Source organism: Octopus sinensis, linkage group LG3, assembly GCF_006345805.1.
Source record: "Octopus sinensis linkage group LG3, ASM634580v1, whole genome shotgun sequence".
NCBI lineage: Eukaryota > Metazoa > Mollusca > Cephalopoda > Octopoda > Octopodidae > Octopus > Octopus sinensis.
This window is the reverse complement of record NC_042999.1, coordinates 69,535,829-69,563,734: the sequence shown is the minus strand read 5'-3', so window position 1 is coordinate 69,563,734 and position 27,906 is coordinate 69,535,829. Positions and strand designations below refer to the sequence as shown.

Here is a 27,906-nt window from a genome sequence, read left to right as displayed (position 1 = left end):
TTGGACGACATGTCGGGGGCTTCCATGGCGTCCATGGAGGCTATGGTTTTGGCTCTCGAAATGAGGAAGGAACCAGGCTGCTGGAGTTCTGCGATGCAAATGACCTTATGGTCTGCAATACCCACTTCAGGAAACCCACCTCTCACCTAGTCACCTACCGTTCTGGCAGACACACACCAGCCAGATTGACTACATCCTTGCCAGAAAAAGGGAAAGAGGGCTGATTATAAATGCCAAAACCTTCCCAGGCGAAGAATGTACTCCCCAACATAGATTAGTAGTTAGCGACTTCAGGATCAGAGCTAAATGGTTGCCCAGAAGAAGACCAGCTTGGAGGAGAAGGGTCTGGAAGCTTAAAGATCCTGCAAATGGACAGAGATTTAGAGACATACTACTCGAAGCCTCTGACGAAATAGAAGGGGATATAGCTTCACTTAATGTGGAAGACAACTGGAGATTCCTACGGGACAATCTGCTGACAGCCACTGACCAGATCTGTGGATGGAGCAAAGTACCATCTCGACCCAGAGTAACATGGTGGTGGAACACTGTGGTTGACAGGGCTATTAGACAAAAGAGACAGGCTTGGAAGGACTGGAAGAACGGTGGTAGCAGGGAATTGTATCAGACAGCCAAAAGGGAAGCTAGGAGACAGGTTTATTTAGCCAGAGGGGAAGCGGATAAGAAAAAATTTGCCAATGTTCTGAGCCGTGAGGATGAAAGACTTGAGGTATTTCGTGTTGCAAGACAGTGTGTGAGAGAGAATCGTGATGTGGTAGGAGAGAAGTGTGTTCGCATGGATGATGGTTCACTTGCGCTAAATGAGGATGCAAAGAGAGAGGTTTGGAGATGCCACTATGAAAGGTTGCTGAATAAAGAAAATGAATGGGATAAAGAGAGTCTGCCGAATGTTGACCCAACAGAGGGACCAGCTATCCGAGTTGATAGTTCCGTGGTAGCTAAGGCAATTAGAAGCATGAAGACAGGGAAAGCCCCAGGCCCATCAGGAATTACTGCAGAGATGCTCAAAATATCTGGCAGTGTCGGCTATAACCTAGTCACCCGTATAGTCAACCAAGTGATACACGAAGGAGTCATACCCAATGACTGGTGTAGCAGCATACTAGTCAACTGCTACAAAGGTAAAGGTGATGCCCTGGATACAAATAATTACAGAGGTATCAAGCTGTTGGATCAGGTAATGAAGGTTACGGAGAGGGTCATAGCCCAACTAATTAGAGAGAGAGTTAGTTTAGATGAGATGCAGTTTGGGTTTGTCCCAGGGAAAAGCACCACTGATGCTATATTCCTGGTAAGGCAGCTGCAGGAGAAATACCTAGCCAAAGATAAGCCCCTGTACCTGGCTTTCGTTGACATGGAGAAAGCCTTTGATAGGGTCCCCCGATCCCTCATCTGGTGGTCAATGAGGAAACTAGGGATAGATGAATGGCTGGTGAGGGCTGTGCAAGCCATGTACAGAGATGCCGTAAGTAAGGTTAGAGTTGGCAACATGTACACAGAAGAATTCAAGGTAGAGGTTGGGGTCCACCAGGGTTCAGTACTCAGCCCCCTCCTATTTATCATAGTCCTCCAGGCAATTGTGGAGGAATTCAAGACAGGTTGCCCCTGGGAGCTCCTCTATGCTGACGACCTCACTCTAATCGCTGAGTCACTATCAGAACTGGAGGAGAAGTTCCAGGTGTGGAAGGAGGGTTTAGAATCGAGGGGCCTTAGAGTCAACCTAGCTAAAACCAAAGTACTAATAAGTAGAAAGTTAGAAAATCCACAAATATCCTCAGGAAGATGGCCCTGCTCGATCTGTAGAAAAGGTGTAGGTAGAAACTCTATAAGATGTACCAGTGTAAGCTATGGACACATAAGAGGTGCAGCAATGTCAAAGGTAGGCTAACTGGGAAGATAGTTTTTGTATGTGGCAGATGCTCTGGAGCATTGACCTCCGAAAATCTGCAGAAAACAACTTCCGTCACTTTCCGGGGGAAAAAACTAGAAGTAGTTGATAGCTTCCGCTATCTAGGAGACCAAGTCAGTAGTGGGGGCGGGTGCGCTGAAAGTGTAACTGCTAGAATAAGAATAGCCTGGGCAAAGTTTAGGGAGCTCTTACCTCTGCTGGTGACTAAAGGCCTCTCGCTCAGAGTAAAAGGCAGACTGTATGATGCATGTGTACGAACAGCTATGCTACATGGCAGTGAAACATGGGCCGTGACTGCTGAGGACATGCGTAAGCTTGTGAGGAACGAAGCCAGTATGCTCCGATGGATGTGTAATGTCAGTGTACTTACTCGACAGAGCGTTAGTACCTTGAGAGAAATGTTGTACCTAAGAAGCATCAGTTGTTGTGTGCAAGAGAGACGATTGCGCTGGTATGGTCATGTGGCGAGAATGGATGAAGATAGGTGTGTGAGAAAGTGCCAATCCCTAGCAGTTGAGGGAACCCGTGGAAGAGGTAGACCCAGGAAAACCTGGGACGAAGTGGTGAAGCACGACCTTCGGACGTTAGGTCTCACCATGGAAATGACTAGAGACCGAGACCTATGGAAGTATGCTGTGCGTGAGAAGACCCGGCAAGACTAGTGAAGCCATAATCCGTGGCCCCTACCTGGGACGTAGTCAGTCCACCTGTGCATACCTTCCTTCTTGTGACACTTGTGAAGACCTGTTGAGGCAAGTGAGAATCGAATCGAATCAAATCAAATCAAATCGAACCAAATCAAAATAGATGAACATCAATGGAATTTGTATCCTTGTGGTACCAGTGCCGGTGGCACATAAGAAAACCATCCGAACGTGATCGTAGCCAGTACCGCAACGACTGGCCTCCGTGCTGAGGGCACGTAACAAACACCATCCGAGCGTGGCCGTCCGCCAGCCCCGTCTGGCACCTGTGTCGGTGACACATAAGAAAACACCATCCGAGCGTGGCCGTCAGCCAGCCTCGTCTGGCACCTGTGTCGGTGGCACATAAAAAACACCATCCGAGCGTGGCCGTCTGCCAGCCTCGTCTGGCACCTGTGTCGGTGGCACATAAAATCACCCTACTACACTCTCGGAGTGGTTGGCATTAGGAAGGGCATCCAGCTGTAGAAACACTGCCAGATCTGACTGGCCTGGTGCAGCCTTCGGGCTTGCCAGACCCCAGTTGAACCGTCCAACCCATGCTAGCATGGAAAGCGGACGTTAAACGATGATGATGATGATGATGATGTACATAAAAAATGCAATCATATTTTATTACCATATCTTAAATCAAACAATTGTACAATAACACTCAGTTCGAAATTTTGGCCCAAGGCCAGTGATTTTGGGGGAGGGAGTAAGTCAATTACATTGATCCTAGTGTTCAGCTGGTACTTATTTCATTGACCCCGAAATAAAGCCTATACAGAAGGGAGGTCTACTAGTCTCTGTTGTTAGGAAAATGAATGACCAATCCCTGATGAAGGGATAGAAAATACTGAAACCAGTTGGGTCAATCATAGACATGATATGTTAAGTTTCGGGGAGAGGATGTTTAAGATGGACATCCAGTTCTTTACTAATACTTTATTGGTGTGCTGACGCCATGTAAAAAGCACCCATTACACTCTGTAAAGTGGTTTGCATTAGGAAGGGCATCCAACTGTAGAAACTATGCCAGAACAGACAGCTGGAGCCTGGTGCAGCCCTCCCAGCTGGCCAGTTCCTGTCAAGCCATCCAATCCATGCCAGCATGGAAAATAAACATTAGATGGTGGTGGTGGTGATGATGATGATGATGATGATGAAGAAGCAGGGGGGAGGAGGAGGAGGAGGAAGACAGTTTTGACCATGGTAAGATATAAAATCAGAATGTAAAGTGAAAGAGCTAAACACAGATATTTTGTCTGATGCTCTACCCATTCTGCCAATCCACTGCCATTTTTTCTGGTACTTTATAAATTCTACCAATTCGCTATAGTCTGGTCTGATGTCCAAGAAATTGTACCAATTCATTGCCTCAACACAGTAATTCTAAAATTCACTGTCCTTCTCATCCTCATCATCATCGTTTAGCATCCGTTTTCCATGTTGGCATGGATTGGACGGTTTGACTGGGGAATGGCAAGCCAGGAGGCTGCACCAGGCTCCAATCTGATCTGGCAATGTTTCTACAGCTGGATGCCCTTCCTAATGCCAACCACTCTGAGAGTGTAGTGAGTGCTTTTTACATGCCACTGGCACAAGGGCCAGTCAGGCAGAACTGGCATCGACCACACTTCAATGGTGCTTTTTACGTGCCACTGGCAAGGGAGCCAGTCAAATGGTTTCAAATTTTGGGGCCAGCAATTCTAGTGAGTGGGGGAAAGTCAGTTATATGAAAGCTAGGGTTTAATTGATTCTTAATTTATCAAATTTAAGAGGATGAAAGGAAAAGTTGACCTTGGCCAATTAGAACTCTGGATGTAAACAGCTGGAAGAAATTCCACCTGGCTTTGCATCCAACACTCTCACAGATCTGCTAGCTCATCATCATCACCGTCATTGTTTAACATCTGCTTTCTATGCTGGATTGGGTTGGACGGTTTGACTGAAGGTTGGCAAGCCAGAAGGCTACACCAGGCTTCAATTCGACCTGGCAAAGTTTCTACAGCTGGAAGCCCTTCCTAACGCCAACCAGTATGTGAGTGTAATGGGTGCTTTTTATGTGCCACCAGCTAGCAATGGTATTGACCACGCTCGAATGGTGCTTTTTACATGCCAGTGGCACGTAAATAATGATTTCAGATTTTGGCACAAGGCCAGCAATTTTAGGGGAGAGTGGTAAGTTGATTACATCAATCCCAGTGTTTAACTGTTACTTATTTTACTGACCCTGAAAGGATGAAAGGCAAAGTTGGTAGAGTTTGAACTCAGAACATAAAGGGCCCGGATAAATGCCACTAAGCATTTTGTCTGATGCGCTAAGGATTCTGTCAGCTTGCTGCCTTGATAATAATAAGAACTGTTTCAAAATATGGCACAAAGCCAGTAATTTTAGGGGAGGGGGCAAGTTGATTACATTGACCCCAGTGGTCATCTGGTGCTTTATTTTATTGACCTTAAAAGATGACATGCAAAGTTGATCTTGCTGAAATTTGATCTTAGAATGTAAAGAGCTGGTGAAATACATCATCATCATCATCATCATTTAACGTCTGCTGTCCACGCTGGCATGGGTTGGATGGTTTTACCAGTGCTGGCAAGCTGGAAGGCTGCACCAGATGCCTTTCTGATTTGGTATGGTTTTCTATGGCTGGATGACCTTCCTAACACCAACCACTCTGAGAATGTAATGGGTACTTTTACATGTTACTGGCACAGGTGCCATTTGCATGACATTGGGGTGCATTTACGTGCCACTGGCATGGGTGCCAATTTGCATGACACCGGTATTTGCCATGACTGTGATTTTGCTTGGCTTGATGGGTCTTCTCAAACACAAAATAATGCCAAAGGCCTCAGTCATTGCTGCCGTGAAGCCCAACGCTTGAAAGGAACTCAGCCACTTTCCCTCCATGTGGCCCATGCTCGAAAGGAACTCAATGACTTTGCCTAACCATTTTGTGCAATGTGCTAACAATTCTACCAACTTTAGGCTTTCTCTCACTAACAATATAATTACAATAATTACAATGTTGATTAAATGGGGTATTCTCTAAAAATTGACAAACAATTGAGAGAAGTAATGTGAATTATTCCTGCATTGAGAATTTCCATGATGAATAAAAGTCCAGGAATGTAAACAGTGAAATAGCAACAAGTGATGGCAGATGCATTCTTCAATAGGTCTGAATGTTTTTTTTAACTTGTTTCAGTCATTTGTGTGTAGCCATGCTGGGGCACTGCTTCAAAGAAGTTTAGTTGAATGAATCAAACCCAGTGTTTATTATTCTTCATAAAACCTGTTACTTATTCTATCAGTCTCTTCTGTCAAACCACTAAGTTCATAAACACACCAACACTGGTTGTCAAGTGGTAGTGGATGACACACACACACACAAGCTCTCTCTCTCTCTCTCTCTCTCTCTCTCTCTCTCTCTCTCACACACACACACACACACACAGAGTACCTGTCTCTGCCTATTGTTTTTTGTGTTTTTGTTCAATTTTCAACCAAATATAAGTGTATGTGTGTGTGTGTACATGATAGTCTTTCACACAGATTCTGTCTGCTAAATACACTTACAAAATATTGGTTAGCCTGGGACTATAGCAAAAGATACTTGCCCAAGGTGCTGTGCGGTGAGACTGAACCTGAAACGATGTGGATGCAAAATGAGCTTCTTAACCTCACAATCTTCACAAAAACCAATGTTTGGGATTCTACCTATCTACCTCTCTACAACTGGAATTGACAATTTAAATGCTTAAAGCACTATCTGAATGTGATCGATGCCAGTACCCCCTGACTGGCTCCTGTACCAGTGGCATGTAAAAAGCACCTACTACACTCTCAGAGTGGTTGGCAATAGGAAGGACATCAAGCTGTAGAAACACTGCCAGATCAGATTCAAGCCTGGTGCAGCCACTGGCTCTCTAGACCTCAGTCAAACCGTTCAACCCATGCCAGCATGGAAAACAGATGTTAAACAATGACGATGATGATAATGAAACCAAATTAATTTATACCATAATAGGAGAAAATAACTGTAAAACTAAAAAATGAGAAGGTGGCATCCAAGGTGAAATAGCCAAATAACTTTTGTTTTTTATTTAACACTGGTTAAATATTTTGTGTTTTTATATTCTAATAAATTTCTTCCAAATATTTGGAAATTAATTCATAATTATTCTTTGCAGAAGATGTCAAGTCTCTGTCATTACCTGGTTCCTACCAGGATAAAATTACTTCTGTTGGAAAGTCTTTGAGGAAATTCAGTCGTCTGAAGGTGCTGGATTTGTCTCGAAATTCTCTCACAAGTCTTTCTGTAAGTACTTCATAAAAAGCAAAGCTGTTTATTGTTTTAACAGAAACACCTATATATCACTTATATTTATATTTTAAAATATAATTTCAATTTATGACTCATCCACAAAGCTAATTAAATCATGTATTTAGATTAGATGACCTAACTGGAACAATTAGATTCATAATAAAAGCTTTTCAAATGTAACTGTTTGGATTTTGGTTTGATCTGAGATTAAGTGTTGAGAATAAAACAGTTTTTGTTATATTTTACTTGTTTCAGTCATTAGACTGTGGCCATGCTGGGGCACTGCCTTGAAGAAATTTTAGTCAAATGAATGGACCCCAATAATTATCTTTCTTTAAAGCCTGATACTTATTCTATTGTTCTCTTTTGCCAAACTGTTAAGTCAAGCTTTGATGGAGGACAAACACAGACACACAGGCATGACGCTTTTTTCAGTTCCTGTCTACCAAATCCACTCACAAGGCTTTGTCAATCTGAGGCTATGGTAGAAGACACTTGCCCAAGGTGCCATGCAGTAGAACTGAACCCCTTCCCTTAAGCATGTGCTTATTTTGCTTAATGGTCAAGTGTCATGACCCCTAGGGTTCATAAGCTTAGAGGTCAACATAGCTTCAACTAGCATATAAGTGACTGAGATTGCAACACACTCCTCTGAACGGTATGCTAGTCCTTCATAAGGTTGACTTCCCAGCTATTGTTGGAATGCTGCCTAACTAGCTCCCATGCCGGTGGCATGTAAAAAGCATCATCCAAGCATGGTCGATGCCAGTGCTGCCTAACTGGCCGCCATGTCGGTGGCATGTAAAAAGCACCATCCAAACGTGGTCGACACTAGTGGCCCCTGACTGGCTCCCATGCTGGTGGCATGTAAAAAGCACCATTCAAGTGTGGTCATTGCCAATGCCACCTGACTAGCCCCTGTGCCGGTGTCGTGCAAAAAGCACCCATTACACTCGCTGAGTGATTGGCATTAGGAAGGGCATCCAGCTGTAGAAACCTTGCCAGAACAGATTGGAGTCTGGTGGAGCCTTCTAGCTTGCTGGTCCCCAATCAAACCGTCCAACCCATGCCAACATGGAAAGCGGATGTTAAATGATGATGATGAGGAGGAGAAGGATGGTGGACTGGAGCAACATGCTCAAGAACACAACACACCAATCAGTCCAGGAATTAAAACTATGACTTCATGATCATGAGACCAACATCCTAACCATTATATCATATACCTTCGCTCTACCAGGCTCTCTCAGGTCTAAAATTTCCTTTAGTCTAAACATTTAAAATTTTCCTCTTGTTCTGTGACTCACTGAATTCCTTTTGTTGCAGGGTCTTGAACATTTAAAGCTGTTGGAAAAACTCAATCTGTATCCTTTATGTGAAATACATGCAAAATAGAAAATAATCTGTCTGCATTGAAATTAATTTGTTACTTTTTAGAAAAAGTCATATTCAACTATTTACTGATCCCAAATCATAATTCAATGGGTAATCTTGATCTCCAACTTAACGTGGAGGTTGTATTAGAATACACTGAATATTGCATTATTTACCTTGAGATGATCGCTTGTAAGGACTTATGTTGCATAAAAACACTTGTATTTATATCATTGACTGATGAGAATCAATCTGCTACAGTCCCTTGGAACTGCCAGATCCCCTGATTTCACCCTGCTATGGGTTCCTCAGTTGCAGATGTCCAGCAGCATAACAGCCAAATCTTTCATCAACAATATATATAAAATCTCAGTACTGCTCTTAATTACTTTTTAATGAGCCCACTGATTATTTGTGACACCAGTGCTTGAAGAGACACTAAGGTATACATCACCAGTTGAATTTGTAAACCCATGGTTACTTTACTGAATTGATATGGTATATTTTAGAGAGTGATATATAAAACAGGCAGTGTTCAGCTGGAGTTTGATAGGTACAGGGTTTGATTCTCTGTAACACCTTACTGGTAATTTTTTATAGGTTCAGGTGTGGCTGTGTGGTAACAAGCTTGCTTCCCAACCACTTGATTCTGGATTCAGTCTCACTGTATGGTACCTTGGACGGGTATCTTGTACTATAGCCTTAGGCCAACCAAAGCCTTGTGAGTGGATCTGATAGATGGAAACTGAAAGAATTCTGTTGTTTTGGCCAATGACAGTACCACTTGATTGGTACCCATGCCAGTAGAACATTAAAGCACCATTCAAGCGTGGTCGTTACCAGTGCCACCAGACTGGCTCCTGTGCAGGTGGCACGTAAATAGCACCATTCGAGTGTGGCTGATGCCAGTACCGCCTGACCGGCCTTTGTGCCAGTGGCACATAAAAGCACCCACTACACTCTCGGAGTGGTTGGCATTAGGAAGGGCATCCAGCTTTAGAAACTTTGCCAGATCAGATTGGAGACTGGTGCAACCTTCTGGCTCGCCAGCCCTCTGTCACACTCTCCAACCCATACCATCATGGAAGGCAGATGTTAAATGATGATGATGATGATGATGATGACATATATATATATACATATATACATTTATATATACAGGATGGCCCCAAAGTAGGTTTACAGATATCATGTAGACATTTTAAATTTCTTTTAAAACATTTTAGTACATTTAAATTTCTATCTTACACACTGAAAAGGGAGCTTGACAAAATTAATTAACTATATTAGCATAGAATAATGGTTTCATATTTTTTTATAATTAAGATCTGAACTGTTGATATATGAATGCGAAAGAGATAGTCGAATAACTGTAAACCTACTTTTGGGCCACCCTGTTTGTGTTTGTCCCCCCACCACGGCTTGACAACTGGCATTAGTGTATTTACATCCCAGTAACTTAGCAGTTTGGCAAAAGAGTCTGATAGAAGAAATACCAAGTTTAAAAAAATAAGTGTTGTGGTTAATTCATTCGACTAAAATTCTTCAAGGTGGTGCCCCAGCATGGCCGCAGTCTAATGACAAACCAGTAAAAGACAAAAGACACGCGCACACGCACACATACTTATGTATATTCCTGTGTTTGTGAGAAGAGAGATGCACAGATCAGCTGATATAGAACTTCAATTTGATCCTTAAAAATCTGATCTCAGATATTACAATAATATAGCTTCTTTGGAAGAGCTAAAAGTGTTACAGAAGAACCAGAACTTGCTGGAATTAGATTTACGCCTGAATCCAGTGACACGTAATGATCCAGATTATCGACTTTATCTCATTCAGCTGCTGCCTAACTTACAGAAACTAGGTATGGTTCCTTGAATCACCTGACTTTATCTTTTGTTTCATGGTCACAGGTGTATATCTCTGTGTGTTGATATGAACTGATAACTAGATGTTTAGATATGTGTGTATTTGTGTGTGTGTGTGTGTGTGTGTGTGTGTGTGTGTGTGCGTGTGTGTGTGTATGTGTGTGTGAGTGTGTAGCTAGGTATATGTATATACATACGAGGGAGTGCTGAAACATTCCTGGCTTTAGGTAAAAGAAAATACAGGAGGATCAGTTAATTATGAGTTTATTCAATATATCCCCCTCTCAGATTCACACGCTTATTGCAGCAGCCCTTTAGTTTTTCTAAGCCCTATAAAAGAACTCAGAAGGTTGGGCCTTCAACAAGGCCTTTCACCTTTTGAGCTTGGTCATTGCCAGAACTGCCTGACTGGCTCTCATGCTGGTGGCACGTAAAAGCACCCACTACACTCTTGGAGTGATTGGCGTTAGGAAGAGCATCCAGCTGTAGAAACTTTGCCAGATTGGATTGGAGCCTGGTGCAGCCTTCTAATCACCATTGGTGTTAGAAAGGGCATCCATCCATAGAAACCATGCCAAACAGACTAGAACAGCGTGATGCAGTCCTTGAACTCCATCAGATCCTGTTGAATTGTCCAAACTATGCCAACATGGAACATGGACATTCAATGAGAAAGAGGTGCTGCCTTCTAATGTGTTTATCCAAAGGTAAACAAAAGTAGAAAGACTAGTGCGGCTGAATGGAACTCTTCTAAGTAGGAGGGAAGAAACTGGAAGTTGGCACTTCCTGTGCCTTGGAGATGGCAAAGTAATCCTGGGCTTATTGTGAGGATTTTTCCCTGAATTACTCTAAGTGAACTATTCTGCTATTATGGATTCTGTTTATTCATAAAAGGGCAAGCTAGCACTGTCTACAACCACTAAAACTACAAGAATATCCAATAAATGGGTTTTATGGAAATACAGAATCACCATATTCTCTTTTACTCATAAGAAAAAGGCTTCTCATGATTAGGAAAAAAAACCCCCAAAACTCTGAAACAGTTCTCTCTCTTTAAGAACTTTTACCCTCTGTCATCTCATGATAGTCACTCTCTCTCTCTCTCTCTCCTTCTCCTTCTGTTACTCTGTAAGTAGCTGTAAGTCCCAGGCAAATAACCACATATTTATTAATTATTTATACTTCTGATTTCTATTTTTATATCCTTTTGTTATATCCTCAATGTTGTGTTTCACCTTGATCAATGCAAACCCCACACCTGTTTGTGAGTTCTTTCTTGTCCTTTTATATTGTCTTTCATGTCTTGGGCCCTTATAGCCAATGAAAGAAAATATTATTATTATTATTATTATTATTATTATTATTATTGAGTGAGAGAGCAATGCATGCCATCAAAGTGACACTGGGGTAAAATATACGAAGCCCAGTATACCCATCATGACTATCCATCTGATAAGGGTACACTAGGCACATACATCACAACCATATGTGCGCGACATGGTGATCTCATATCAAGATAAACAGCACATGACCTTGCAGGTGGGGCCCAGTTAGAATTTTCTTCAGGTCGAGTAACCCATCCTGCTCAAATGGTTCCTGAATAAGGGTTGTTTAAGGATGTTGAACGATACACCTATGTTTCCAGAGATGTATTATTCAAACCCCAAAGAATCCCTCTCAACACCTGGCTATGATGCTCTCCCACTACTTCTGCTCGTGATCAGAGAAGCACATATTGTCAACTACTAAGGGACATGCTCAACTGGTTAAGGTCAAACAACTGACAAGCAAATATGTGGTATTCAGCAGAATATTTGCTGTAGGCCATCTTTTATACCAAGACAAAACAATGTTATTATTATTATTTATTTATTAAAAAAATTTTTTTTATATATGCAGATGATCGCTGCATTCGTGATCGAGAACGACAATCAGCACAGCTTCATTTCAGTGAATCTGAAGACTTTGTGAAGAAACCAGAACCAGAACCGGAGTGTGACGTTAGTAACTCCCGTGCCCAGTTTGTAAAATCACTTGTTTGTGGTAAAGGTAGAACACCTTATCTCTTTCACTCACTTTTCTTCGAATTACACCTCATGATTCTGAATACTTATTCATGCTGCTATTTAATTCATGTCAGACTCCTTCCTGCAGAGATATTAGGCACGCGTGATTACCATTTAATTATTTCTCTCCATTATACATAACTGGCTATTGGCAATTAATTAAATATTGATTTCAAATTTTGGCACAAGGCCAGCAAGTTTGGAGGAGGGGGCTTAGTCAATTACATTGACCCCAGTACTCAGCTCGTTCATATTTTATCAATCCTGAAAGGACGAAACGCAAAGTTGACCTTGGTGGAATTTGAACTCAGAACGTGAAGACAGACAAAATACAGCCAAGTATTTTGACTGGCGTGCTAATCCTGCTGGCTCACTGCCCACAGTGCTGCAGTTGTCACTTGGTATTCATTTACAGCTGAGTGGTCTGTAATCAAGTACCTTGCTCAAAGACACAACATATCACCCAGTCTAGGAATTGAACCCATTCCTCATGAATGCAAAGCCAACACACTAACTACTAGAACACTTGCCTTCAATTAGTATACTGGTATACTGTTGGTTATGACGATGAGGGTCCTAGTTGATCCGATCAACGGAACAGCCTGCTTGTGAAATTAACATGCAAGTGGCAAAATCGGGATAACTGGCCTGTCAGAGAAATGAGCCCTATGAGGTGGGGTGGCTGTCTCAGTGAGTATCACTGACCATTCCCCATGATAACGCTTTTTGCAATCATGTTTGGAAAGCACGGCTAAACATGCTATTTGTTCTGGGGTGTACAACCTATTACTCCCTTCCCCACCAGCTTCACCCTGTTTTCTTTCTCTCTGTTTATTTGATGACATAGTTTTTGTTATCGCCAACAGTAAGTCTATTGTATTACTATTTTGTATTAGTTTTCACAACTTGTCGGAAGTGGGTCACTTCCAGTTTGTATCTGGGATCAAAGTTGTTTAGTTTTCAGAAGAAGGGCTGGGGGTCCCTTTTTGTGTCCATCTATATCTCAGAAAACCCACTGTCATCCCTGAATGTTCTTCATTGGTTATTTTATGTTACTGCAAACGTGGCTTTGTACCGGTTTGACCAATTTTCTGTTGCTTATAGAATGATGACCTGACAAAGTTTTTTCTACCATACACTTGCCATACATTTGTATATACACATGGTACACCTGCACGATGTTACATACGAGCAGAAAATAAATGGCTCCAAAACATTTAAACCATTGTTCGTCTTTGTTATCACAGTGGTGATTGTGACCCCACTTGCCTAGATTTCTACATCAAGCAGCAACAGTTAGGGTTGTTTTTTCCCTGATAATTTGATCTTTTATACTTTTAATGTTTATCTGTCCTTCTTTCCTTCCTGTAAAAATATGTTATTAATAAAATCACAAGAATTACCATAAAAAATGAAAGAATAGTCTATTCCCTAATACAATTCTATATTTAAGAGATGAGGAATTATATACATTATTTACATTTGACAGCTATTTGCCTTTATCTTGTTTGTTGTTAACACGGTTCGGCTGATATTCCCTCCAGCCTTCATCAGGTGTCTTGGGGAAATTCTGAACCTGGGTTCTCATTCCTAAGGTATTTTTCGATGTTGTTGTTTTTGTTATTACTATTATTATTATTAGTATTATTATTCAGGTCACTGCCTGGAATCGAACTCGGAATCTTGGAGTTAATACCCCACGCTCTTAACCACTACGCCATATGCCTGTGGGCAATTATGGGCTTATAAATCTAATATTATGGAAGGTTAGGAAAATATTAGATTTAAAAGCCCTAAAATTTACTCCATAATTGCCCACAGGCATATGGCATAGTGGTTAAGAGTACAGGCTACTAACCCCCAAATTCTGAGTTTGATTCCAGGCAGTGGAATAATAATAATAACATGGAAAAATACCTTAGGAATAAGAACCCAAGTTCGAAATTTCCCCAAGACACCTGATGAAGGCTGGAGGGTATATCAGCTGAAACGTTGTGTTAACAACAAACAAGATGAGGACAAATATCCGTCAAATGTAAATAATGTAAATAAAGTCTATTCTCTATTGTACTGTATTTCACGTGTTCTCTTTCTTTGTGTTTTTTAGTATTCAGTGATGATATTAGTGTCCTTGATATCCTTGATCCCACTCGTACTAAATTTATTCAACCACAACAGTTATCTGGTTCAGCAGCCAAGCAACCTTCTGCTGAAGAATATTCTTTTGAAGGTAAACATTTTATTTTGTTTATTTTTGGGGAACCCCATTAAAAAATTGGGTTGTCTCCCCTGTATTATGAGAAATATCGGTACTTTTGGTCCTCTCCCACAATTGAAAAAATTGTTTAACCCTTAATAAAACAAAACAAAACAAAACTGAAAAAATTAATAAACATGAAAAATGGAGAGATAGAACTTCTTATTGAATCTGATAACCAATCATATAAAACTAAAAAGATTAATAAACATAAATGCTGAAAAAAACTTAAACATCTTATTGAATCTGATTATTTTTTTAAAACAAACCATACCATTCCTATTGAGGGGCCAAACATCAACAATGTGTTGAGGTATTGAATCAAAAGGATTTTAGTAGGGAGATAATCCAATTTTTTTTAATGGCAATTTTTTAATGGGGGTGAGGTAAAAGTACCATTTTTTTCCCTATCTTTTTACTTGTTTCAGTCATTAGACTGCAGCCATGCTGGGGCAACACCAGGAACAATTATAGTCAAGCAAATAGACCAAATACTATTATTTAAAGCCTGGTGCTTACTCTGTTGTTCTCTCTTGCAGAACCACTAAGTTATGGGAATGTAAAAAAATGGGACTAAAAGTATATGTATATGTGTATACAATGGGCTTCTTTCAGTTTCCATCTACCTAATCCACTCACAAAGCTTTGATCAGCCTGAAGATATAGAAGGCACTTGTCCAAGGTGCCACTCAGGGGGACTGAAACCCCTTTTTTTCATAAGCTTGTTGTCTATAACTAATTATTGATGCATGGCACTTTGAGCAAGGGTCTTCTACTATAACTCCAGGTTAACCAAAGTTTTTTCAGTGGACTTGATAGGTGGAAATAGAAAGGCTTTCATGTGTTTATGTCATCTTTATTATTTAATATCCATTTATCCGTATGTGCATGGGTCAAACAGATTTTGATGAGGCTGATTTCTACAGCTGGGTACCCTTCCTGTCACCAACCTTCACCTGTTTTCAAACAAGGTCATATTTACATCTAACCAGACATGTTCTCCATAGAAGACTGGAAATGGACAAAATCACTCACATGACAGGGGTGCTCATTTTACAATCATCACATGATGTTAAGATTTACACAAATACATGCACACACACACACACACACACACACACACACACACACACACACACACACACAGATAGGACTTCTCTCAGTTTCCATAAACTGAACCAAGTCACAAGACATTGGTCAGTCGGGCTATATAGAAGACACATACTGAAGGTGTGTACAATGGAATTGAACCTGAGACTACATGCTTGAGAAATTAGCTTCTTCACCATGCAAATGTAAAATAATGTAAATAATGAACAGAGAAGGGTGTCTTGCTGTAGAATAGATTCCTAGATATCCCAGTTGAAAGGAGAGTGAATTAGAGGGTAAGATGAAGAAAGCAGTAGTGAGAGGGATGGTGGCAAAGATGTGTCAGGGCATGCTCTTGAGCGACATTGAAGTGGAGGATAGGTGGCATAATATAGAGTTTGGACTGGGTGAGTGGGTAGGGTTGAGGTGACTAGCAAATGGTGGGAGAAACATATAGGAGAAGTTCAGAAGCAGGGGTTGTGGTGGATATGTGAGGGCATTGAAGGTGATAGCAGGTAAGTGAGGTATTAATGGTGGAGAACAGCACAGGGGAGAGAAGGCATGAAAAGGAAGTGATTGATGGAGAAGGTAGGTTGGGGAAGACAATGGGAAATAAAATTGACTTGAGCTGGGGGAAGAAAGTTAACCAAGAAAGCTGGGGTTTGTTGCATGTGTCTATTCTTCAGACACTAAATCCATCAATCATAACCCTTAAGAAATGCTGTTCTTGTTTTAAAACAGCAAACAGAAACTCTACTAATGGGCATAAAAGCTTTGTCAAGCTGGAATTAATTAATTATGAGTGCACTAAGTAACATTTGAGGTGTAGTTAAGAAGTTCACTTTTCAGTTATGTAGCTTCAGGTTCAGCCCTGCTGCACATCACCTTGGGCAAGTGCTCTATCATAGCCTTAGGCTGACCAATGCCTGTGAGAGAATTTGGTAGGCAAAAAACTGAGAGATTCCTATCATGTATGCATGCATATATATATGTGGGGAGTTCCATGGGACGACCTAGATGAGATGATATATATATATTTGTATACATATACGTATGTCTTTCTTTGAGTTTTATTTAAGTTCTTTTAAAGAGAGTTCAAGCCAGTTGGTAACAAAGTGACAAGACTTTTCAAATTTTTGTAAATATGTGGTTGAGTTGATGGGTTGGTTGAGCTGTCGATGCACACACCCAAGTGTGTGTATCTAGTCATCTAATGAATCTCAGATAGAGAATCTTTAGAATGTCTTAGAAATCTTCACTGTGCCATTAATAGATTGGATTTGGAGAATCTGTATCAGTTTCTTTTGCTCTAAGTTTTTGTGTAAATTTGTATGTATGTATGTATGTGTGCGTGTGTGGGATTGAGCAAATATTTTCAATCTGCAGGTGAGCAATATTACAAACAGTGATGTCATAGTTTTTAGCCGCGCTACAAAAGGCGATGTCACCATTAGTGGTTTGGCTGCAACTGGTAACATTTGTTGATATTTCCTGCTAAAATCTTCCATTAGCTTTGGGCTTTCAAATTCCTCTAGAGTTAGATTAGAGTTTCCTTTCTTAAAAAAAAAATTGTAAGAGTTGACAACAGGAGCATCCAGCCATTAAAATCTTGCTTCAAGTACCTTCTCGTCTAACCCTGACTATCAGAGAAGAACAAATGTTAAATGAACGACTGACAGTCGATATTCTGTTACGTCATTTTCTGGTTGAAATATGTTGACTTGTTTTAAACTAAATATCTAACCTGATACTCTTTCACCAGAAACATGGCTTTTGTTTAAATATTTGTATACATATAAATATGTGAAACATTTCAGCATTGATAGTGAATGTGTTTTAGATGTTGTGGAACAAAGGAGGAAAATGATGTCATCACAAACATATTTTCAGAAATTTAATCAGAAACATTATGACAAACAGTAACATTTCTAACCAAAACAATAGCAAAATACATATTTGTTTTATAGCACAACGTCACTGTTTTGGTAATATTAAGTATATATCATTTATATATATATATATAATATATATATATATATATATATATAAATAAATATATATATATAAATAAAATTAACAGAATGAGATAAAAAATCTAAGGCTGTGAATAGTTTTGTAAAGAAGTCTTACAGCTGTTTCCAGTATATTTTATATATCCCTTCATGAGAAACAGTGCAAGAAACTGTTTAAGTAATAGTTATTAAGGAGAAGATATGAAATACAGAGTGAAATGGAGGAATGAAAACAGATGTGAGATACGTAAGGATATTGTGTCTGCAGTTCCATTATTTAAGCAGAATGGTGTACATATAAGTTTTCTGTACCTTTTGACATCAGTACCTCTTATACCCTATATATATATATATATATATATATATTATATATATATATATACATATATATATATCAAAAGGTTGTGTTATAATGCTGTTCCACATATACAAAAACAGCCATACCAACAATCCAACATACCTCCATCATCAGCTGCCACACGGATATCATTATGGTTTCGACATTTGGGCAGTACCATTCAATCCAGTGGTGTCTGCAGCACTAAAAGAAGTGTTATTTGGGAACAAATAAACCAAAGAAACCACAACGTTTAATATATATATATATAAAGGTGGCAAGCTGGCAGAATCATTAGCATGCCGGTGGAAATGCTTAGCAGTATTTCGTCTGCAGCTACATTTTGATTTCAAATTCCACTGAGGTCAACTTTACCTTTCATCCTTTTGGGGTCAATAAATTAAGTATCAGTGAAATACTGAGGTCGATGTGTTTGATTAGTCCCCTCTCTCAAAGTTTCAGGCCTTGTGTCTTTAGTAGAAAGGATTTATATGGGCGATATACTGTGTTTGAGAAGATCTGTTGAGACAAGTGAAATCAAATCATGGCCAATGACCCGGCAAGAAAAGTGAGGGCACAGCTGTGACTGATGCCTGTGTCGCATAACCAGCCCACTTAAAAGTACCCTTGAATTGTCAGGTGATGTACTGCGCTTGAGAAGTCAAATAAAATCAAAAATCAAAATCAAAATGGAAATCGTAGTTGTGGCCGATGCCAGTGCCGCCTGACTGGTACCCATGCTGGTGGCATATAATAAGCACCATTCAAGTGTAAGTCGATGCCAGTGCTGCCTGACTGGCTCCCCGTGCCAGTGGCATGTAAAAAGCTCCATCCAAGCGTGGTCAGTGCCCCCACACTGGCTCCTGTGCTGGTGGCACGTAAAAAGCACGATCTGAATGTGGTCAATGCCAGTTCTGTGTGACTGGCCCTCATGCTAGTAGCACATAAAAAGCACCCACCACACTCTTGGAGTGGTTGGTGTTAGGAAAGGCATCCAGCTGTAGAAACCTTGCCAGATCAGATTGGAGCCTGGTGCAGCTTTCTGGCTTGATAGTCCTCAGTCAAACCGTCCAATCCATGCCAGCATGAAAAGCGGACGTTAAACGATGATGATGATGATATATATACATACTTACACACACACACACACACACATATATGTTAAATGATTGAATGTAAAATATTTTGACAATTTAATCAAAACATTAGTTTCAAATTTTAGCACAAGGCCAGCAAATTTGGAGGAAGGGGTAAGTCAATTACATTGACCCCAGTACTGAACTGGTCTTTATTTTTTTCGACCCAGAAGGATGAAAGGCAAAGTCGCCCTTGGTAGAATCAGAACTCCAAACGTAAAGGGGGTGGGACATGGAACAATATCAAGTTGCCAGAAGAGAATCTAGATTCTTCTATCTTTTACTTGTTTCAATCTTTAGACTGTGACCATGCTGGAGCACCACCTTCAAGTGTTTATTTGAACAAATCAACTCCTGTGCTTTTTTAAAATCCTGCTACTTATTCTATCAGTCTCTTTTTGCTGAACCACTAAGTTACAGAGGATGTAAACACACCAACACCAGTTGTCAAGCAGTTTTGGGGGAACAAACACTGGCACGAAGACACATACACACTCACTCGTATATATGACTTGCTTCTTTCAGTTTCCATTTACCAAATCCCCTCACAAGGTTTGGTCAGCCCAAGGCTATTGTTGAAGTTGCTTGCCCAAGATTCCACGAACTTCTATATTTGTCACCCTCAATCCTGCCCACTCATCCAGTCTTTACCCTGACACATCTTTACCATCATCTCTTTACTGCTTTCCTCATCTTACCACAACTGAAGTAAGAAACTCTGTTTGCTACACCATGCCATGTTTCCCTGGTTTTGTTGGTTCCAAATGGTCATCCATGCTTCTATAACTTAGCTTTCACTCGGTAGGGCCGTTGGCTCCACACAAACCCATTCTACCTCTGGGAAGATGTGATCCATATTAGTTTGGCCATTATCCTTTGACCTGCCCAGCATTTGAGGCTTTCTCTGTTGGCATAATTCTCTGGATCATTGAGGCACATCATAAGAAGGATGGCATCTTGTGGTAGAAATCCAGACTCTGCCAGACCTTAATTGATCGTATGACCAACACACATCCACATATTTCACAAGCTTCCTCCCACTACTTCAAGTCAGTGTTCCATGATAACTATCCTTGGCAGCACGTGTACTTCATCTTTGTCTCATCAGAAACAAATGACTAAAAGATTACTCTCAGTTACGTCCCTTGACACATAAAGGTCCCACAGCTCTCAAATCTTCCGAGTGGTTCACACGTAAATGCACCCCAGCTCCCCAATAACCACGAAAAAAATCATCCATTCCTATAAACTGGATATAAGTCTGAGTAAACAGGGGAGATAACTATTGGGGTTGCAGTGTTATGCATCCATATATATAACCAGATAAATGCTATTGAGATATTCAGTATGAGATTAATCACCATCATCATCATCATAGCCATCACCATTTAAAGTTCATGTTCCATGCTGACAAGGATTGGTTAATTTGACAGTATCTGATGGCTTCCGGGACTACATTGTTCTGTATTTTTTGGAGATGAGGAATTCTGCAAATCATTTACATTTGACGGATATATGTCCTTATCTTGTTTGTTGTTACCACAGCGTTTCGGCTGATTTACTCTCCAGCCTTCATCAGGTGTCCTGGTGACCTGGAGACCTAGTGCAGATATGTGTAGAATATGGGAACCGGTATTAAGGAAGGTTATAAAAATATTTGGCTTATAAGCCCTAAAATTCACTCTATAATTGCCTATGGGCATATAGTGTAATGATTCCGAATTCAATTCCAGGTAGTACCTTGAATAAAAAATGATAATAATAATAATAACATCAGCAATAATACCTTAGGAATGAGAACTGGATATAAGTCTGAGTAAACAAGGGAGATAACTAGGGTTGGGTTTAAAATTCCACCAGGACACCTGATGAAGGCTGGAGAGTAAATCAGCCAAAATGCTGTGGTAACGACAAACAAGATGAGGACACGTATCTGTCCAATGTAAATAATGTGGCAGGGTTTCTATAACGCCAGCCACTCTACAGAGTGCCTTCAGCATTAATGAATTCACCAGTTACAAAGATTTTACATAGTCACTTGACCTAGAAATAGTAAACTCCCATTATATACAATGTTTACTTGGTGCCACGTTTCAGGTAATCCTTGCCTGGGATTGATTTCAGAACCCCTAGGTGACTGCAATGCCTTTATGTATGATAGGTGTGTGTAGGTGTATATGTATATAGGCAAACGGATATGAAAGTAAACAGATAGACATACAGACGGATAGGTACGTAGGTAATATGAACAGACTAGCACACATACAAAAATGAAGAATGAAACACACGACCATATATACACACACACTTCACTTCACACAAGGACACATATGGAGACACACATCCACACATACAGATACAATACATAGTCGCAAAAAACTCATATACACACACATAGACACACTCAGACATGCACACACAAGGAGACACAGGTAGACACACATGCAAACACATACATACACTCATAAAAACACACAAACACATGAATATGCAAAATACATATATACAAACTTACACACATACATACATATATACATACGCACGCACACACACACACACACACGCATACAAGCATACATACATATATACATACATACATGTCAATGCACACACACATGCACAGACACACACACTCACACTGACCCACGTTCATGCGCACAGACAAAAAGAATGCAACTTGAATAACGGACAGAGTTAACAACTATTGAAAAGGTTGCAAGATGCAACGGAAATTTTAGAAAAATAAATAAGTAAATGAGTGGAAATTTTACCGGTGTGTGTGTTAAATTATGACGCACTAAAAGAGAATGATTCTCCCTAGACACAACAGAATATCAAGGGAAATAATTGTTATAAGCTAGTAGAAGTCGTTTCCCCTGGATTGATAAACTCGCATTATTGCCAGGTAAGCTGGACTGGTGCATTAGTTATCTTCTAAACCGGGTTTCCAACCTGTGGTCCGCAAAGGTAGTACTAGGGGTCCGTAGGAAAACTCATTTAAATAAAAGGGGTCCTCGGTAGTGAAAAGGTTGGGAACCACCACTCTAAATAATTGATTTCTGTCGTTATAGGGACACTGGAAATCTTTGAGGTCCACTTCACCGATGCCATTTTAAACCCAAATTAAACAATGCAAATTATGTGATGGTAGTAATTCCCCGCATGTTAAGGCGGCAAACTGGCAGAATCATTAGCACGCCAGGCGAAATGCTTAGCGGTATTTCGTCTGCCGTTACGTTCTGAGTTCAAATTCCGCCAAGATTGACTTCACCTTTCATCCTTTCAGGGTCGATTAAATAAGTACCAGTTACGCACTGGGGTCTATATAATCGACTTAATCCGATTGTCAGTCCTTGTTTGTCCTCTTTGTGTTTAGCCCCTTGTGGGTAGTAAAGAAATAGATAGTAATTCCCACATCATTCACCTCACTCGTCCATATCTGTGCTGTCAGATTGCACAGAGTAATGACTGACTATCCAATTACTCTCTTGGCTCATCTGTTCTGTTTATTTCATCAAGTTAACGTCACATGTCCAATGGATCATACCAGCACTGGATTAGCCATTAAGCAAAATAAACATGTGCTTAGGGCATTCAGGGAAGAAATGGTAAATGGTTTACAGCATGAAATAAATCACTTTAAACTTGCTAAAATAATGTTTTCCAAGTGTTCTTGGTGTCGTAGTGAGGTTCTGATCAAAGCCTTTGCAGTTAAGAAAAGTAAGAGAAATCTTTTCAAATATAAATAAAGTGAAAGAACATTATTCTGTTGACTATCATGGGTGTTATGTTCCAAACTCCACCCCACCGTGATAGGTGAAAATCCACAAAATAGAAACAGAACAAATTATTTTTATAATTTGTATATATTTGGTGGCACATAAAAAGCACCATCTGAATGGGGCCAATACCAGGTCTGCCTGACTGGCTCCCATGCTGGTGGCGTTTAAAAAGTACCAATTGAATGTGGCTGATGCCAGTATCCCCAGATTGGCTCCTGTGCCGGTGGCAGGTAAAAAGCACCATCTGAATGTAGTTGATGCAGGTATGCCTGACTAGCTCCCATGCCGGTGGCGTGTAAAAAGTACCGACTGAATGTGGCTGTACTCCCAGACTGGCTCCTGTGCAGGTGGCACGTAAAAAGCACCATCTGAACGTGGTCAATGCAAGGTCCGCTTGACTGGCTCCCATGCTGGTGGCATATAAAATGCACCAACCAAACATGGCTGATGCCAGTATCCCCTGACTGGTTCTTGTGCCGGTGGCATGTGAAAAGCACCATCCAAACGTGGCCAATGCCAGGACCTGTTGACTGGCCCCCATGCCGGTGACATGTAAAAAGCACCATCCAAATGTGATCTATGCCAGGCCTGCCAAACTGGCTCATGTGCCAGTGGCACATAAAGAGCACCCATTACACTCTTGGAGTGGTTGGCATTAGGAAGGGCATCCAGCTGTCGAAACACTGCCAGATCAGATTCGAGCCTGGTGCAGCTGCTGGCCCTCCAGACCTTAGTCAAACCATCCAACCCATGCCAGCATGGAAAACGGACGTGAAACAATGATGATGATGATTATTATATTATAAATGCAAAACAACACCATGGAGGAATCAACATAAGCTTAAATAATAAACCGTGATAGATGAACTGCAATATGGCAAGGGATTACTGTGCACAAAAATAAACATTATTTTCCATTTTACTGTTAGTTTTGTTTCATTTTGAAAAACAGAGATTTATTTCATGGTTTATTATTGTTTATATCTTGAATTACATCCATATGAGAGCACCAGAATCTTTCAAGTGCTTTGGGCTTCTATGGTTCTTAAACCAGTCCTGGATTATGCTCAATTCCTTTCTCTTCAGTAACCCCTTCTACACTTTCCATTGTTATTGTCTGTGTTTCACAACCTAGCAGTACCCCACCACACACACACACACATGTATCTTACATACACTTTCTTGTTTATACAGTCTCTATATTTGGGTTTATGATTAAAATTTACTCTGTTTATTATTTTAGCCCTGAAACAGATGAAATCAAAAGAACCATCTGACCCAAAGCAAACAACTAATGCTAATGTGAGTGATCTCGTATGTCTTTATTTTTCTATAAAGAATATTTTGTTTTTCTGGAAAGCTTGAAAACGAAAACATCAGTTTGTTTTACAATTATAAGAAACACTGATGTTTTTAAACCTGTTGTTACCACAATTCTGTTGAAATCCATTGCCTTTGTTTCACTTTAATTTAGTAAAATCTCCTTGTCATTATTAAGCTGGTGTAAGGTGGTGATCTGGCAGAATCGTTAGCACACTGGACAAAGTGCTTAGCACTATTTCGCCTGTCATTACATTCTGAGTTCAAATTCCACTGAGGTCAACTTTGCCTTTCATCCATTTGGGGTCAATGAAGTAAGTACCCGTGAAACACTGGGGGTGGGGGATGAGGTTGATGTAATCGATTTGTCCCTTCCCTCAAACATGTGCTTAGGGCATTCAGGGATTTTAGCAGAAAGGATTATTAAGCTGGTGTTTGGAAGGTTTTAATTTAGATCACTTTAACCCTTTTGTTACCATATTTCTGTTGAAATACATTGCTTTTATTTAAATCAATTATGAAAGTAATGACGAATTTAGAAAAATATCTTTGTCATTATTTAACTGGTGTTTGGAACATAAATGAAGCTGAAATTTTGATGGATGATTTCAATTTAGATCACTTTCAAACAGGAAGTTTGTGTCATAGATCGAAGGATAGTTTCAAGGGGATTGTAATCCATAGAGTTAAAGGAAGGAATTGGAAAATTTTGTCTGCCATCATCATCATCATCTTCATCATCATCGTTTAACTTCTATTTTCCATGCTGGCATGGATTAGATGGTTTGACTGAGGTCTGGAGAGCCAGGGACAGCAACAGTCTCCAATCTGATCTGGCAAAGTTTCTACAGCTGGATGCCCTTTCTAACACCAACCACTTCAAGAGTGCTTTTTACGTGCCACCAGCACAGGAGCCAGTCAGGCGGGCCTGGCAATGATCACATTTGGATGGTGCTTTTTACGTGCCACCAGTACAGGAGCCAGTCAGGTAGGCCTGGCAACGATCATATTCGGATGGTGCTTTTTACGTGCCACTGGCACACGAGCCAGTCAATGGCATCGATCAATAACAGAATCAATAATGTTGCAGAATCAAAACCAGGTATTTTGTTTGAATAAGTGCTAGGGTGGTGTGTGGTCATGTGATTGAGATATTGGATTCATAATTATCAGGTTGTTGGTTCGATACCTTGAGTAACAAGGGTTGTGGTGTTGTGTATCCTTGAGTAAGGCACTTCATTTCATATTTTTCCATTGAAAATGAGCGCCTATTGGTTCCTGGTGCAGCCCTTTCTCACTCCAGCTGTCACATCCTCAGTGTTCACCAGGTCAAGAGTGTAAGCATTGAGAAGGTTTGCAAGTTTGCTTGTGACTACGTAGGCACCTAAAACATTTAACGAAAGAAGCACAGCACTTAGTGCCAAGTGCCAGAATGGAACTTTTCAGAGGAAGAAGAATACCAATTGAAACCTGGTATATAACTGATATCACTAAAGCCAAGAAGAGTTGATACTAAAATCAAATTTGGTGGAATGTGAATCCAGAAACAGGGAGCCACCAGCATCATCATTGCCGCCACCGCCGCCGCCGCCGTCGTCATCACTGTCATCATCAGTATTGTCAGCATCATTATCGTCGTCGTCATTGTTATCACTTAAAAGTCAAATTAAACACTGCAGATTACACGATGGTAGCAATTAAAATTATATTTATTTACTGAATGGTTGCAGAGGCCCAAACAGAACGTAGCCCTTTGGGTGCTTCACCTGGCCCTTCAAGTTCATATTTCAAGTATTTCAGTTGTTGGAGTGCAGCCATGTTGAAATGCTAAGTTCCAGGAGCATACAAAAACCAAGTGGTGGTGGACAAACACAAACATACACACACACACACACACGTATTATCAGTCAGTTTATTTCAAGATTTCTTGCCAGTAGAGAAAGAACCAGTTTCTAATATAAATCCAAGGCTTGTTTATTGGAATCTCACCAACATCAGCAGGGTACTTGTGCATGTTTGTATGAATGTGTGCAATATTTGGAGGCATGTGCATGTGCAGATTTGCATGTTTTGTTTTATGTATGTATTCTCATGCATACAATTGCATGTCTAGACATGCACACATGTACTGAAATGCTAAACTTCTAGAAAGTTTTACAGATTTTGACAGTTCCCTTGATGGCTTGAATCTGTAATCTTTTAACTATCTGTCTCCTTTCTAGTTTTGAGAAGCCGAAATTCTCAAGAGTGGCACTTAAGTTAGTGTATGTGTGTGTGTGCATGTGTGAATGCATGTATAGAATGAGTTTCTACTCATTTACTGTCTAATAAATCCACTTAGAAGACAATTAATCAGCATTGGATTATAGCAGAAAATACTTGCTTAAGGTGCCATGGTGGGATTGAAACCACATGGTTGCAATGTGAACTTCTTAAATCACACAGTCACACCTTTTATACTTTACTATTATTAGAATTACAAAACCTCATCTTAAACCCTTTCGTTACCAACCTGGCTGAAACCAGTTCTGGCTCAGTAGTACAAATGTCTTGTTTTCATAAGTTTTGAATTAAAACCTTAGTCACAATTTATGTTCCTAACGCCAGCTTAATGATAACTAAGTTATTTTACTAAATTCTTTGTTATATTTAAAATTAATTGAAAGAAACACAGAGCATCTCAACAGAAATATGGTAAGAAAAGGGTTAAAATATATAATAGAGGAACAATTCTTAACCCTTTCGATACCAACCTGGCTTGTGGCTGAAACCGGCACTGGCTCTGTAATACAAATGTCTTGTTTTCATAAGTTCTGAATTAAAATCTTCCACCAAACCTTAGTCAAAATTTATGTTCCTAACGCCAGCTTAATGATAACTAAGTTATTTTACTAAATTCTTTGTTATATTTAAAATTAATTGAAAGAAACCCAGAGCATCTCAACAGAAATACAATAAAGAAAGGTGTAAAGTGCCATACAGTGGGATTGATACCACACGGTTGCAACGCGAACCTCTTAAATCATACAGCCATGCCTTGTATAAGTTTACTAGCATTAAAATTACAAAACCTCATCTTTAAATACTTGAGATTTATTGAAATGTTTGTTGATTTCCATATTGATTAAATGCCCAGTCGACTCCATATATTTCCATTTTGTATTTCTGTCTCTTCACTATATTGTACACTGTCTGTATATTTGTATATGTGTTATTTAGCCAGCCACCAGCTGGTCTTAATTCCATGGTATGACTATTAAACACAATTTCCCAGCCACAGAAAACACATATCTATATTTTGCAGTTTTAGTATTGCAATAGACAAACTAAAAACTGACGTGTGTGTATACACATATATATACATACACACATATATATATCTACACATACACACACATATATAAGACAACAGATCAATAAACAAGCTAGTATAAATACTTTTAATAAAATGGTTGCAATGTCTAAAGTTGAGGTTGGAAATATAAAAATAATGATGAGAAGCCTAAAACACAGTCACTTTTGAAATGAATTAATTAGTTTTGGACTCTGTGTGTGTGTGTGTGCATGTGTGTTGTTTGCAAGTAACATGTGTTGGCCAGGCATGTTTGCATGGAAGATTGGAAATGAAGGACATGATTTGTATGATGAGGACACTAACATACACACACACTCAGGCTCACACACACACAAATGTATATGTATACATGTGTAT

At 40.0% G+C, this 27,906-nt stretch overlaps 1 protein-coding gene across 1 annotated transcript in view; it reads left to right on the top strand.

Moving 5' to 3' along the window:
- LOC115209758 (centrosomal protein of 72 kDa) overlaps positions 1-27,906 on the top strand; it is a 73,494-nt gene that overhangs the window by 9,387 nt on the left and 36,201 nt on the right. The window contains exons 2-7 of the mRNA XM_029778271.2: positions 6,817-6,944; positions 8,277-8,314; positions 10,037-10,191; positions 12,095-12,244; positions 14,369-14,491; positions 24,118-24,176. Of these exons, the coding sequence (XP_029634131.1) occupies positions 6,817-6,944; positions 8,277-8,314; positions 10,037-10,191; positions 12,095-12,244; positions 14,369-14,491; positions 24,118-24,176 (653 nt within the window). The remainder of the gene's footprint in view (positions 1-6,816; positions 6,945-8,276; positions 8,315-10,036; positions 10,192-12,094; positions 12,245-14,368; positions 14,492-24,117; positions 24,177-27,906) is intronic.